Here is a 14,831-nt window from a genome sequence, read left to right on the forward strand (position 1 = left end):
GAGTACACCAGGTACATTGACGACATTTTCTTCCTCTAGACCGGTGGCAAGGAGTCACTGATAAAACTACACAGTGATATCAACAAGTTTCATCCCACCTTCAAACTCACTTTCTACTATCTGTCTCATTCTTGGACACATGCATCTCCATCAAGGATGGGCACCTCAGCACCTCACTCTACTGCAAACCCACAGTTAACCTCGCAATGCTACACTTTTCCAGGTTCAACCCAAAACGTATTAAAACAGTCATCCCGTATGGACAAGCCATATGCATACACAGGATCTGTTCAGATGAGGAGGAACGTGACTGGCACCTGGAAGTACTCAGGGAGGCCGTCATAAGAACGGGGTACGATCATCATCAACTCATCAACTGCCAGTTCTGACGTGCCACAGTAAGGAACTGTAATGATCTCCTCAGGAGACAGACATGAGCTGCAACTGACAGGGTGCCCTTCATTGTCCAGTACTTCCCAGGAGCTGCAAAACTATACCGTGTTCTTCACAGCCTGCAACACCTTATCAATGAGGATGAGCACCTCGTCAAAACCTTCCCCGCAACTCCGCTTATCACCTTTAAACAACCACCAAGCCTCAAACAAATCATTGTTCGTAGCAAACGGCCTGGCTTTTAGGACAACTCCATATAACCCTGCCAGGGTTGACACTGCAAGACGTGTCAGAGTGTCGACATGGATACCACCATTATGTGTGGGGACACCTCCCACCATGTGCGTGACAGGTACTCATGCGACTCAGTCAGCGTTGTCTATCTCATACGTTGCATGCAAGGATGCTCTGAGGCATAGTACATTGGGGAAACCGAGCAGAGGCTACGACAATGGATGAATGGGCACCACACAATAATCAACAGACAGGAATGCTCCATTCCAGTTGGTGAACACTTCAACAGTCTGGGACATTCGACCTCGGACCTTCGGGTGACCATCCTCCAAGGAGGACTTCAGGACAGGCAGCAGTGAAAAGTGGCTGAGCAGAGGCTGATAGTTAACTTCAGTACCCATAGAGATGGCCTCAACCAGGACCTTGGGTTCATGTCACATGACAGGTGACCCCATTGCACTATACACACAGGCACTCATATACACACACACACATTTCGTATATGCACGCACATGCACTCCTTTATATACACACACACACCTACTCACACGCACACATGCAAACTCCCACAGAGTTACATTGTACTTTGTCAAAAACTGCATGAATCCATGTAAGATTCTGTTAATTCATTTCTTCGATTAGAATCAGTCTAAACATTATGGCACACAGAGGTGCTAATACCTAAGACATTATCTGGGCTAACACCAATTATTAAAGTTCACTTGAGAATGTAACTTTTATTTAAAAAGTTTTGTGATTTACATATGAAAGAAATGAAACTAACATGGTCATTCTAACAGATGAGAGATTTAGCAAACAATCAAGGTATGTTTCGATGTATAATTTTAGTTACATCACACAGTAAACTTTTGCTATAAATTCTGTGTCTTACAATCATGTATTCCATAACCACATGATGAAGGAGCAGCGCTCCGAAAGCTGGTGCTTCCAATTAAACCTGTTGCACTATAATCTGGTGTTGTGTGATTTTCATCTTAATTCAGAGTACTTGTAGCATGACAGGTTATTGACGCATGCTTTCAGTTGTAATCTAATAGTTAAAATGTTAGCGCAGGCACTGAGAGTGGCTGAGAGTGTAATGTTTGTGTATAATAGTGGCCATAATGAATGTCTGTTGGATTCTTCAATAGCATTTAGTTTGTTAGGTTTTGAGGGACAACATAAGTATTGCTACATGAGGTGCAATATCCCTATGGAAACAAAACCCACAGCAAGTTCTTTTCTGTTATTTTTCTCCGTCCTCTTTTACTTCATAACTTTCTGTTCCTTTCCTTGAAATTCTATACATTTTCTTTTTAAAATCTTTCAGGTCCTATACATAATTGAATGAAAGCTGTAAACCAATGCTTTGTTGGATTAAAACAAATCTGCTCATTTTCAAAGACACATTATTTTAATTATAGTGATTCTGAAATTTGCAAATTGACAATTGTCTAACTTTCACTATGTGGACTTAGGTGACCATGATGTTATCCTATAATTGGCAAGCAAATTATGCCGCTGCTAACTGGCAAAGTTAAGAAGTGTCTGTCATTAGTGTTCTTAGTGTTATGAAGTTGAAGATGTATACTGTACCTTTAAGAGAGAGTGAAGATTGTTTGGCAATGAGACTTTGCAGGCAGCTGTCATGTGACTGGATAGCAGTCTCAGAGTGTATTGGAAAATTGAAAATATGTAACATTTGGCTGTAAACTAGATACCTTAGTTGCTTTGACCACCATTTGAACATAACCAATCAGTGTAAATTATGCCCCAGGATAATGAGATGATCCGATGTTTGGGATATAAAGTAGCTGGCGGTTTGAGAGTTAGCCAGAGAGAGAGAACGGCAAACTGCCATCTAGAGAGAGACTGCTATCCAAAACACCCTCTATCAAAGGTACCTTTTTCATATGAAACATCTTTGCAACAAAAGACCAAAGACTACCCAGGGAGATCTACAGCCAGAGGATGACAGCCACTGTCTGGTTTTGAAAATTAAGTTGCTGAAATTTTATTGGATCATTATATTATTATAGAATTGGAGGTAGATAACAGACCTTTGAGAGAAAGGAGACTGAGAGTTTGTAAATAGTTGTTACTTAATGTTCACTTTTAAAGTTAAAGAATAAAATTGATATCTTTCTTTAAATTGTGGAGTTCGGGTAGTTTTCTGTCACTCATACTTTAACGGATTACAAGGTGAGGTGAGGGTGTGTTTGGTTTAATTAGCAGAAAGCTTCACTGCAGTGTCGTAACATTAGTATCAATTCAAAGTTATTACCATTCCAAAGTTACAGACATCCTGTTCCTTATTCCAAGCTTGTTTCCAATTTGAGATATCTAGCAAAAAACCAAGGTCCACAATACAGATCATTCCCAAGGACTAAATAACAAAAAAAATTTTAAGCTGGAAAGTCAAATTGGGTTTTATCAAGCAGATGTTTAAAAGCCTAAAGATTACATCAAGAAGAAAGGACAGTAGACGGGAAAGTAGGCCATTGTTTTAAGGCAGCAAGAAAGAAGCATTTCAGGTTGAAGATGGATGTTGCATTAAGTCTTGATGGCAAGAAGAAAGCCCGTGTGGGGCAGCATGATTACAGCTTAGGACGAATGATTTCAAGGCTCAGAGTCGAGGTTCAAGATGTTAAGAGGCTAGGAAGACTGCAAGGTAAGAGCGATTTAAGATAATTATTATTCCACTGCATGTCAGAGTTGTCACCAGACGTTTAAGGTATCAAGCATTATGTGCTGTTGTCGAGAGCACAGCACGGTGTGTTTTAAATGCAGTTTGTTGAGGCCAATGACCCCCGATGCAATCAAGTTTTACCGTTTCTTGATTTAACAGGTAAAACACACCAACACCTCTATAAAGTTTCAAGGTGGAAGGAAACTATTGTAAGTAGTAGTCCAAATATGTTGTAAATCCAATATGTGCAGCTTTTGGAAAAAGAGAGTTAGAGAAATTTTACTGAAACTACCCTGACAATAATTGTCCCACTGAAGGAGATAATGTACAATAGACTTGAACTGACCTGAAGTTCCAAATGTTTTGTTATTAATTGATCAAGGAAAGTTGAGGAAGAACGTAAAAGGAGGAACAAATTATATAACAAATTTCACTGTTTTAAAATGTTGCTGTATATTTTCCAGCTATTACTTTTGAAATGCAGCAGTTAATTTATACACAGAAAGCTGCCATAATTAAAGAAATAAATAAGTAATTACCCTTGTTTCAGATGTTAATCAAAGAATAAATATCGAGGATGATTCTCCTGCTCTCTTTCATCCACCTGGAAAAGCAACCAGAGCCTTGGTTTAATTTCTCAGCCAAAAGACACCACCTCTTACTACAGTGCTGGCTTAGAACTGCACTGGGGTTTCAGCCTAAACCATGTGCTCATTGTCTGTAGTAAGCATTGAACCTGCAACGTTTTGACTTACAGCTAGGAGTGTTGAAAGAAGGCTGAAACTTTGAAATTCATGAGAGAAGGGATTTAGTTCTAGCAGAGCATTGTGATAATTCAAGGTTTAATTTGAAAATGTTAGTGTAAATTTTGACACAACATGGCATCTGTATTTTTGAAATCAAACATTTGCTGGTAGTCTGGTAACTACAACCTCAGGGAAAATATTAGCTTTTTGTAATTTGGACTGTTCATTTTATTTTCAAATTTGTTCAGAATAATTAAGCAGAATTATATGAGGCACCCGAGAACTTAAGCAGGTAGACCTCTATGTTAGGGTGCTATGCCATCGGTGGTATCCCTACTGCTGACTGGCACCATCCCTAGCCCCACTGTGATTTTATAAGCCGTGGGGATATGTGTTGGGTGGGGTTACCCACCCATGGCCTTTTATAGGCTCTTTTAAGTGCACATCTAATACGCAAGTAAGGCCATTATTCTGCCTCTGCTCTGACTTATTTGGGGGTGGTAGTGCTTGGGAGAAATTGATGCTCAACCTGCAACCCTGCAGGCTTAACCATGCATGCTGGTGGCCACTTGGGACTGGAGGTGACTCTTGCCGAGACCCAGGTGTGAATTGGATACCTTCTCTGACAGTGTTGCCTCTCCATGTCCACTTGCCTTCACTGCCCAGTCCAATGTGCTCCCACCCCAGTCACTAGGGCCTTCTAGCCTGGTCCCAACCAGACCCTGGATATATCTGACTGTCCTGGTACACAGGAGCAGTCTCAGCTCTGACACTTAAATCAGAGTGGGCTGTTCGCTCTCAGCATTTAATCTATTTGATTCAAGTCTGTAGAAAATTTGCTAAATAAAAGTTTGTCAATGCTGATCTACAAAGTATCAAAATTAGACAATAATTTCAATTGTTAAAACTAAATTACAACCTTTAATTGAAAATATTGTCTAATTTTGATAAATTATTGATAGTGGATTTTTATTTTCAATTAAATTTTACTTTTAGTTTTAATTGAACAATTATATGCAGTCATTGAAGTCTTAATTGGCTCTCTATTACCTTAATTATTCTGGACACCTCAATAGCAATATTATTCCTGACTGCACATGTTGTTTTTAGAAGTATTCATGATAGAATATAAATCGAATGTTATGTTTTCATCTTTAATATTTTAGGAGTAAATAGTCCAGGCCTTTTAACATGAAAATGGTGCACTGATAAGGCAAGGAGACAATGCATTAATGCTTTTACTCTGCAAAGAGTTCCCAGTTGTAATGGCATTGCTGTAGGAGGTGATGAATGAAGGGAAAATAGCAACGTGGAAAGAAATGGCTGAAGTTATTGTTGGAATATTTCTTCTTGTTGCTTCAGAGTAATAATGTAATTTACTTGGGCACAGGTCACATTTCCATGTATCCAATTGCAGGTTGTGCAAAGCTTGGGAATATAAAAAGGAAAGTAAAATGAAATAAGAAAATGCTAGATTACTGACATCCTAAGCTCTAGTAGCAGATGTAGGCTATTCGCCCCATCAGGTCGCCTCTTCCACTTATTGAGATCATGGCTGATGTTACCCTACAACCCTTTTTACCTTCAGATTTAAAATCTGTCTATCTTGGCTTTGAATATACTCCTGAAGAAGGGCTTATGCCCGAAACATCGATTCTCCTGTTCCTTGGATGCTGCCTGACCTACTGCGCTTTTCCAGCAACACATTTTCAGCTTTGAATATACTCAACCTTGGAACCCCTCTACAATAAAGAATTTCATAGATTCATTATCCTGAGAGATGAAATTCCCTCTCCTCTCATCTTTAGATGAGCACCCCTTATTCTGAGATTATGCCCCTTGGTCCTAGACTCTCCCATAAGTGGGCCACCTCTCCGTATCTACCCTGTAAAACCTTTAATAATCTTCTATGTTTCATTAAGGTCACCTTCCATTCTTCTGAACTCTCGTAAAAAAAATCACTCCACTCGGAACGACCGTAATAGCCTCCTCTTCACTGTCTCCAATGCCAGTCTTTCCTTTCTTGGGCAAGGGAACCAGAACTGTTCACACCATTCTACCTGTGGTCTGACTAGTGCCCTCTATGGTTTTGAAAATACTGCCCTATTTTTATGTTCCATTCTCTTTGAAATAAAGGCTGACAGTTCATTTGCATTTACTGGATTAGTGGTGCTAGAAGAGCACAGCAGTTCAGGCAGCATCCAAAGAGCAGCGAAATCGACATTTTGGGCAAAAGCCCTTCATCAGGAATATTCCTGATTCCAGTATTCCTGATGAAGGGCTTTTGCCCGAAACGTCGATTTCGCTGCTCGTTGGATGCTGCCTGAACTGCTGTGCTCTTCCAGCACCACTAATCCAGTATTTGGTTTTCAGCATCTGCAGTCATTGTTTTTACCTAGTTCATTTGCATTCCCTATTACTTGCTGAACCTGGATGCTAGCTTTTTGTGATTCATGTACAAGGACCTCCAGGTTCCTCCAAACTACTGCTTTCTGCAGTTTTGTTGCATCAAAATAATAATCAATTCTTATATTGATTTAACACAAATCTGCTGGGAATAATGCTGATCAGGAATTTGGTCATTGATATCAGCGGACTTAATAGAGTTTCTGGTCTTCATGCCTGAAATCCTGACGTACGTTGAACTCCTTGCCCGGTGCATGAGGTCAGAAAATCAATTTTGTTTTTTTTTCTCTCTCTTCATCTGAAAGACTCAAAAAGAAAATTTGAAGAGTAAAAGTCAAATTTGAAATTCTGCATTTTTAGGATTTCTATCAGGTAAAATTAGTATCAACTAAGAACAAAGAATTTGAATAATTTTAAAATGTAATTATATTGATTTTTATTTTTTTTTGTAGGAGGTTAGTGCACTTGTAAAGGAAGATGTTGATCTTAGGATAAAACAGTACCTTGAAATGAGAAAACAGCGTGGTAACGTGCAATCTAAACTCAACAAAGAATTGACACCCAGTAACCCGCTGTGTCGTAAAGGTAAGAAATTCTTTAAATTTGTGACAATGAGACTAAAATCTACTGTGAAATCATTGAAATATATGCAGCATTAAAATGTTGAACAAATGAGGGAGAGATGTAGATTTTGAGTGAACATATTAGCCAATGATAGAGATTTGGCTATAGGTTGGAGCAATATATGCTAGGTTATGACAGCAACAACTACTGCATTTATATAACACCTTTAATATACAAACACAAAGGCAATTCACAGTAGCATTGTCAAATAAAATTAACATTAAGTCACATAAGCCATATGAGCACAGAGGACCCAAAATCTTGATCTTTGAGGTATGTTTTTCAGGAGGAGAGAGAGAAAAATGTTTAATGAGGAATTTACAGATCTTTAAGACTCTAGTCATTGAGGGTATGGCTGCCATCTCTTCCACTTCCATTGTCACCCCATTGTTATTGTCATCCACTCTTGAAAATATCCACCGAATATGATTCATAGATCTGTGGGATAGATTATCTGTACCTGATGTGGAGGTGCCACTGTTGGACTGAAGCAGACAAAGTCAACAATCACACGATGTCGGGTTATAGCCCAACAGCTTTATTTGAAACCGCAAGTTTTTGGAGTCCCCACTCCTTCCTCAGGCAGCTAGCATGCAGTTTCAAATAAATGCATTGGATTATAACCTGGTGCCTTGTGATTTTTGACTCTATCTATCCCTAAACATGAAGCACTCTTCTGCAAAACACAATACTGTACAGTGGAGACTTTTTCTCTTGCAATGCATTCACTGACTGGTTTAACCAATATATTTATTTACAACAAACTTATTGATAAGTGTTTTGGTATAGAGGAGCAATGTTAATTCAGAACTTGATAATAGTCAATGGTCCTCAATGGTGTAGTGATTATTCCATTCTAAAATACAAGTCCACATTTTGCATACTACTTTATTCTCTGAAAATAATGACCTAAGTTCACGCTTGAGTTTAGAAGGCTGAGAGGGGATATGATTAAGACATATAAGATTATAAAAGGATTGGACACTCTGGAGGCAGGAAGTATGTTTCCGCTGATGGGTGAGTCCCGAACCAGAGGACACAGTTTAAAAATAAGAGGTAGACCACTTGGAACAGAGTTGAGGAGAAACTTCTTCACCCAGAGAGTGGTGGGTGTATGGAATGCTCTGCCCCAGAAGGCTGTGGAGGCCAAGTCTCTGGATACTTTCAAGGAAGAGTTGGATAGAGCTCTTAAGGATAGTGGAATCAAGGGTTATGGGGATAAGGCAGGTACAGGATATTGATTGAGGATGATCAGCCATGATAATAATGAATGGTTGTGCTGGCTCAAAGGGCACAATGGCCTACTCCTGCACCTCTTGTCTATAAGATGTGGTAGAACTGCTGTAGGATTGCAACTCATAACATTTTCTCGATGTCATGTCCACTTGTCTGATTCCAAGTATATATTGGTAATGCCCAGTTCTATCTCTACCACCGCTTCAGTCAACTCATTTACTGTCTCTGATTTTCCACTCCACTTGGAGAAGTAGAAATTTGTTCCGTTTAACTATTGCAAATACTGAAACCACTAGTTTCTGTGTCCATCACAAGCTGTGTTGTCTAGCTATTGACTCCATCGTCTTTCCTTGTCACTGTCTTGAGCCTGAATCAACTGTTGGAATTTTGCACCATGCTTAATCCCAAACCAGGCCTCTGATCTCATAAACTGTCCTTCACCAAGATTGTATGTTTCCACTTGTGCAATATTGCTCAACTCTGTCCCTGCTGCAGCACATTTATTGCTGAGACCACATCCATTCCTTCTTTAACTTCTGTCTTAGCTATTCTAACGTTCCTTTAGCCCACCTTACATTCACCACCCTCGTACTCTTGAAATTTCAAAATCTCACACCTGTATCATAACATGCAGCTATCCCAATCTAACACCATTCCAGTGCTCGCTGATCCATGCTGACTTTTAATGCAGCAATGCCTCAATTTTCAAGGGTTTATCTTTATGTTAAAATCCCTCCAAGTCTTTTCCCCTCTTTGCCTTTATTACCCCCTTCAGCCCTAGGGTTTTCTGCATTTCTCCAACTCTTCTAACCTGGCCTTTTGCCCATTCCCAATTTTCAGTGCTTCACCATTGACAAATTTGCCTCATCATACAATCATGTAATATCAGAGCAAAAGTGGGCCATGCAGCCCCCTGTCTGTCATTAACATTAGATCATGGCTGATCTGTTTGGGTTTCAAGTTGTACATTTTCATTTACCTATATAACCCTTAATTCCCCTGCCTAGCAAGAATCTGTCATCCTCATCTTAAAATATTCAATGACCCGCACGTGCACCCTCTTCTGAAACAGAGGGTTCCAAAGTCACACAACCATCTGAGTTCATAATAATCCTTTTCTTCTCTATCCCAAAAGGGTGAACCCTTATTTTATAGCAATGACTCCTAATCTGGACTGGCCCACAAGAGGAAACATCCTTTCCATCCCCACCTTGTTGATACTATTTAGAGACAGCAACATAAGTTGCTTATTAAAACCTATACCTTTTACCAAGTTATTTGATGACATGTCCTGTGTGGCTTTGTGAGCAAGTTTTTTTTTGTAGATACTCCTGTGAAATGTCTTCAAATGCTTTTGCTATATTGTCGAAATGCCAGTTCTTCTTGTTATCATGAGGCCAAGTGTCAATCTGGAAAGCAATTAATATATTTTTATTTTGCTAGGTACTGGAGGAAAGTTAGTTTGTACTTTTAATTACATCTTTTAAAGTGTAGATATTATTTCCTTTGGGAATTTGGCAAATTAAAACAAAAACACTTAAACAAAATAAGCAACAGTTTGTTCTTTGCATAATAGAATTGCAGCATGTTCACTCCACCCACACAAATTCCCTCCAGATCAGAAATTAACGTGGGTGGCCCACTTTTCAAGCTGCTATGTCTGTTCAGATGTGACTAATACGCAATAGAACCAAGGCACAACAGGACCTACACAAAGTGAAAATCATCAACTTTGCACTGTTTAGGAAAGCTCTGGCACTCCATGACATCAGAGTGGCTGTACATTCATCACAGAATCCTTTCCCTGAGCTTACTGACTCTAATCCACATAGGTCCCTTTGTTTCACTGTCTGTGACAACTATGATGTTGAGGTGCCAGTGTTGGACTGGAGTGGACAAAGTTAAAAAAATCACACAATACCAGGTTATAGTCCAGCAGGTTCATTTGGATGTAGTAGCTCTTGAATGCATTGTCTGAGCTAAGATGTCCCCTTTTTTAAATAAAACCATAAGTTATCTTAAGAATATGACTTGGAAGAAGTTCTGGTTTTTACATATTAATGAACCAAAACCAAATCGATTCTAAACGATGAAAGACTTAACATCAGTCTAGGTTTTTTCAATATATCGTTTCAGTTGCGTGACACTGTGATCTTTTGCTATAAATTCTGTGTTTTATGATCCTGCTGCATGGCTACCTCATGACAAAGCAGCGCTCCGAAAGCTAGTACTTCCAAATAAACCTGTTGGTCTATAACCTGTTGTTGGGTGATTTTTAACTGACAGCTATGATATGGCCACAGCATTTGGTTTCAAATTGAATTTTCATGTTGATATATCAAGTGACAAAGATTTGAGGACCTGATTTAAGTACACTATTTATAAATTACATTTGTGTTATGCAATGCAAAATACCTACTTGACTATATCTTCCCTAATTCCATAGGTTTTGCTGTTCTTTGATGCATTAGCTGCACATGTTATATAATTTTTCATCGTGTTGTCGCATCGTTTTCACCCTCCTTTCCAGAGTTTACTGAAGAGGGCTCAATTCTTTAATCCTGCCTGTCTAACTGTGTTAAATGGAAAATACTTTTTCCCTATTGTATCACACAGAATGAGTATAAAAATAGGGATGCTACCTGACCTGCTGTGCTTTTCCAGCACCACACACTCGACTCTGATCTCCAGCATCTGCACTCCTCACTTTTCTCCTCTAAAAATAGGGAAGTCTTGTTAAAACTATAGTCATACCTCACCTAGAAAACTGTGAACATTTTTGTTTCCCTTATCTAAGGAAGGATATACTGGTATTGGAGGAATTTCAGAGAAGGGTCATTGGGTTGATTTCAGACATTTAAGGATGGGGGTACTCTTCTTGTCAGGAGAAGTGTTGCCTGTACTCAATGGAGATTAGAAAAATGAGTGAGACTTTATTGAAGCATTCAAGATTCTTGGGGGCGTTGATAGGGTAGATGCTGAAAAGTGGTTTTCCCATGTGGGATGGTGCAGGGCCAGGGAGTATAATCCAGCAAAAGATGCCACACAGTTAGGAGATAGATGAGGAATTTCTTCCCTCAGTGGGTAGTCAGCTGTGAAACACATTACAACAAAGGACTGTGGAGGTTGGATCATTGAGTATATTCAAGGGTGAGATAGATAGATGTTTTAGTCAGTGAGGAAATTGAGACTTGTAGGCAAAAGGAAGGAGAATGGAGTTGAGGGTTACCAGATCAGCCATAGTGTCACTGAATGGTGAAGCAGTCAGTGGGTCAAATGGTCTGCTTTTGCTATGTCTTATAGCTTTTCTAACAACTTCTTTCGATTTTTAGTTAGTATATTATGCTTGGGTAATCATTTCTGAATTCCATCAATGTTATGATTTTTAGTGTTCATTCTTTTAAATTCTCGCGACTTTTAAGTAAATAATGGATTAAAACACTGGCTACACGTGGCCCTTTCTTCTGCTATACACCACATCATTTTTTTGTTTCTTCTTTGCATCTTTACATTGTGCAAGAACATTTTAGTAAGGGAGTGAGTTTTATAAAATTGTTCATCAGTCTATATGATTAGATTACTTACAGTGTGGAAACAGGCCCTTCGGCCCAACAAGTCCATACAAGACCCTCCGCAGAGCAACCCACCCAGACCCACTCCCCCACATTTACCCCTTCACCTAACACCACAGGCAATTTAGCATGGCCAATTCACTAACCTGCCCATTTTTGGACTGTGGGAGGAAACCGGAGCACCCAGAGAAAACCAGTGCAGACACAGGGAGAATGTGCAAACTCCACACAGGCAGTTGCCTGAGGCGGGAATTGAACCCGGGTCTCTGGTGCTGTGAGGCAGCAGTGCTAACCACTGTTCCACTGTGCTGCCCAATATAAATACACTCTCTCCAGTATTTTTGCATCTATAGATGTAAAATCTGATTCACATCTTTAAAGGAACAATTGATCAGATTTCAATGCTGATTATATTTGCGTGAGTAACAGCAGATAACGATAGCCTTGGGAGTGATGATGAGGGAACAAGGGCAAACTGAATGCAGGGGAATTTGAGAGTCGTGGTCAGACCTGTTATTGGAAATTGAAGTGTAAATGTTTACTGCAACATTTCTAATAAAAAGGAGAGAAACTAGGAGTAAGCAATTGATTGTGATGGGATTTCCCTGTTGAATAACTTTATCTCTTAAGCCTTTTTCATGGTTTGTGATACCTGTGTCCACTGTTTGTTGGGCTGTGATGTGGGAGATTGGTAAGATCTAACACTGCCACAAGTCTTTCAACTAACATTGACCCAGCTTCAATTGCTACTTGATCTGCTTTTACAGATGATCAGTTTGCAAATAAAAGCAAATAAATAGGAAGTTATCTTAGCAGTTAGCCATTTTTTTCCTTCTACTTTCAGTTTTAGCTATCTTCATGTCCTGGGTTTTCCCCTTCTCTCACCCAAGATAGGCCTTGGATTAAGTTATCCTTACTTCTGGTACTTAAGAATTTAAGCAACTAAAGGACTACACTTGAGCTTAATCAAAATTCTGGAAAGTGACTAAGAGTAGCCACTGCAGTGATTGAAGAACAGCAAGGCTTAGAACAGGTAAAGGTTTGTAAACTGTATGGTTCATCTTTTGTCCATGACATTCTTACTATGAATTATCAGAAAGATGTATTATATATGTGGACAGCAGATATTAAAAGAAGGCAAATCATGTACATCATGTCTTTCGATTTCTAATTACCTTCAAGCTTGTGTACTCAATATTAAAACTTCACTCATTTTATTAGAAAGTGTTGTTAATGTTTGAGACTGACGAAATTTTACACGCCAAAAATTTCAGTGCCTTAGCTCCTAAAGTAGTTTATGTCTACATTGGAGAAACCAAACGCAGACTGGGTGACTGCCTTAAAGAGCACCTTGGGTCTATGCGCAGGCATGACCCTGATCTTCCTGTAGCTGGTCATTTTAACACAGTGTCCTGTTTGCATGCCCACTTGTCTGTCCTCTGCATGCTGCAATGCTCCAGTGAATCACAGCACAAAGTGGAGGAACAACCTCTCCTTTTCAGTCTGGGCACTTTACAGTGTTCTGGACTTATATTGAATTTAACACCTTCAAATTGTGAACCAACTCCCATTCTTTCTTTTCTTTTAGCTTTGCTTATTACCTTCTCCCATTTCTTCCCTTTCTTTTAGCTTTACTTGTTACTTCTCTGTCACTGTGTCTTCCCTCCTCAATCCCTACCTCAGTGGGACTGTCAGCACATTCAAGCCAGCAGTTAGACACACAATTGTTCTGCCATTCTCATATTCTGATCACTTAATCTGAACTATCAACATCTTTTCTTCACCACCACTTTACACCCACTGCCCTCAACTGCAATTCTTACCCCCCCCCCCCCCCCCACCAGTCTTGCAAACTATAGCAGACATGTTGTCCCCTCCACACCTCACTTCAGCTCTGATGAAGAGTCATCTAGAATCAAAATGTTAGCTTGTGCCCTCTTTGGATTCTGTCTGACCTGCTGCAATCTCCAGCATTTCTTGTTTTCAGTGGTTTATGTCTCTCCTCACTGCTATCAACCAATCTATTTTTGCTATTTACAAGTAGATGGATAGAAAGAATGGAACGTAACCATAAAATAAATTGTTCAAAAGGGTTCTGATTTTATTCTGGCTCCAACACTTAAGAAAAAATAAATTTACGAAAAGTGCCAAAGAACCTCAGTATGTTTGGCAGTATCTGTGGAGGGAGGTACAGAATTAACGTTTCAAGTACAATATGATTGTTCGTTGGAGCTGTGTTTTCTGTTTTGTTTTTGATGTCCAGTATATAGTGTTTTGCATTTATAGAATTATATTGTTATATTAACTTATATAAGACTGGGCCAGGAGCATGAAAATAGGATTAGAATAGTTATGTGCTTGTTTTGATCGGCATGTTCTTGATGGGCTGAAGGACCTTTGCTGTGCCACAGACCTCTATGACTCTGACTCTGAAAATTAATACAAATATGTCTGTGATAAGGGAGACTACAGTTATTTTGTTCGTTCTTAAAAACAACTGGAGTTGCTAGCGATCTGAAACAAAAATAAATACATTTCTGGAGGGACTCACCAGATCTGGCAGCATCTGTGGAGAGAGAAAGAGTTAATATTTCAAGTCCAGTATTCTGAAAATGAGCGGCAATTCTCAGTATTTTGGCCAACATTCCTACCTCAAACAGTGTCAACCAAAAAGTATAATGAGATTAGCGGTCATTTATTTGCTGTTCTCAGGACCCTTGTAGGTGCAATTGGTTACCATCTTTACCTTTGTAACAATGCACTCTCCTTTCTATTTAGTTTTACTACTTTCTCTCAAACATCCAAGTAAACAAAGCCTTCAAAAGTTACCCTAATCCCTGAGTAGACAATTCAGCAAAATCGTAGTTTGCAATCTGCACTACTCAACTATAGTTAGTGATATTCCACCATTGAGAAAGTCAGAACGCAGCA

At 39.3% G+C, this 14,831-nt stretch overlaps 1 protein-coding gene across 1 annotated transcript in view; it reads left to right on the forward strand.

Moving 5' to 3' along the window:
- Positions 1–14,831, forward strand: part of slx4ip (SLX4 interacting protein) — a 99,713-nt gene that overhangs the window by 40,587 nt on the left and 44,295 nt on the right. Inside the window, 1 exon segment of the mRNA XM_072581502.1 lies at positions 6,921–7,053. Within this exon segment, the coding sequence (XP_072437603.1) occupies positions 6,921–7,053 (133 nt within the window).

The sequence above is a fragment of the Chiloscyllium punctatum genome, chromosome 11 (assembly GCF_047496795.1).
Source record: "Chiloscyllium punctatum isolate Juve2018m chromosome 11, sChiPun1.3, whole genome shotgun sequence".
NCBI lineage: Eukaryota > Metazoa > Chordata > Chondrichthyes > Orectolobiformes > Hemiscylliidae > Chiloscyllium > Chiloscyllium punctatum.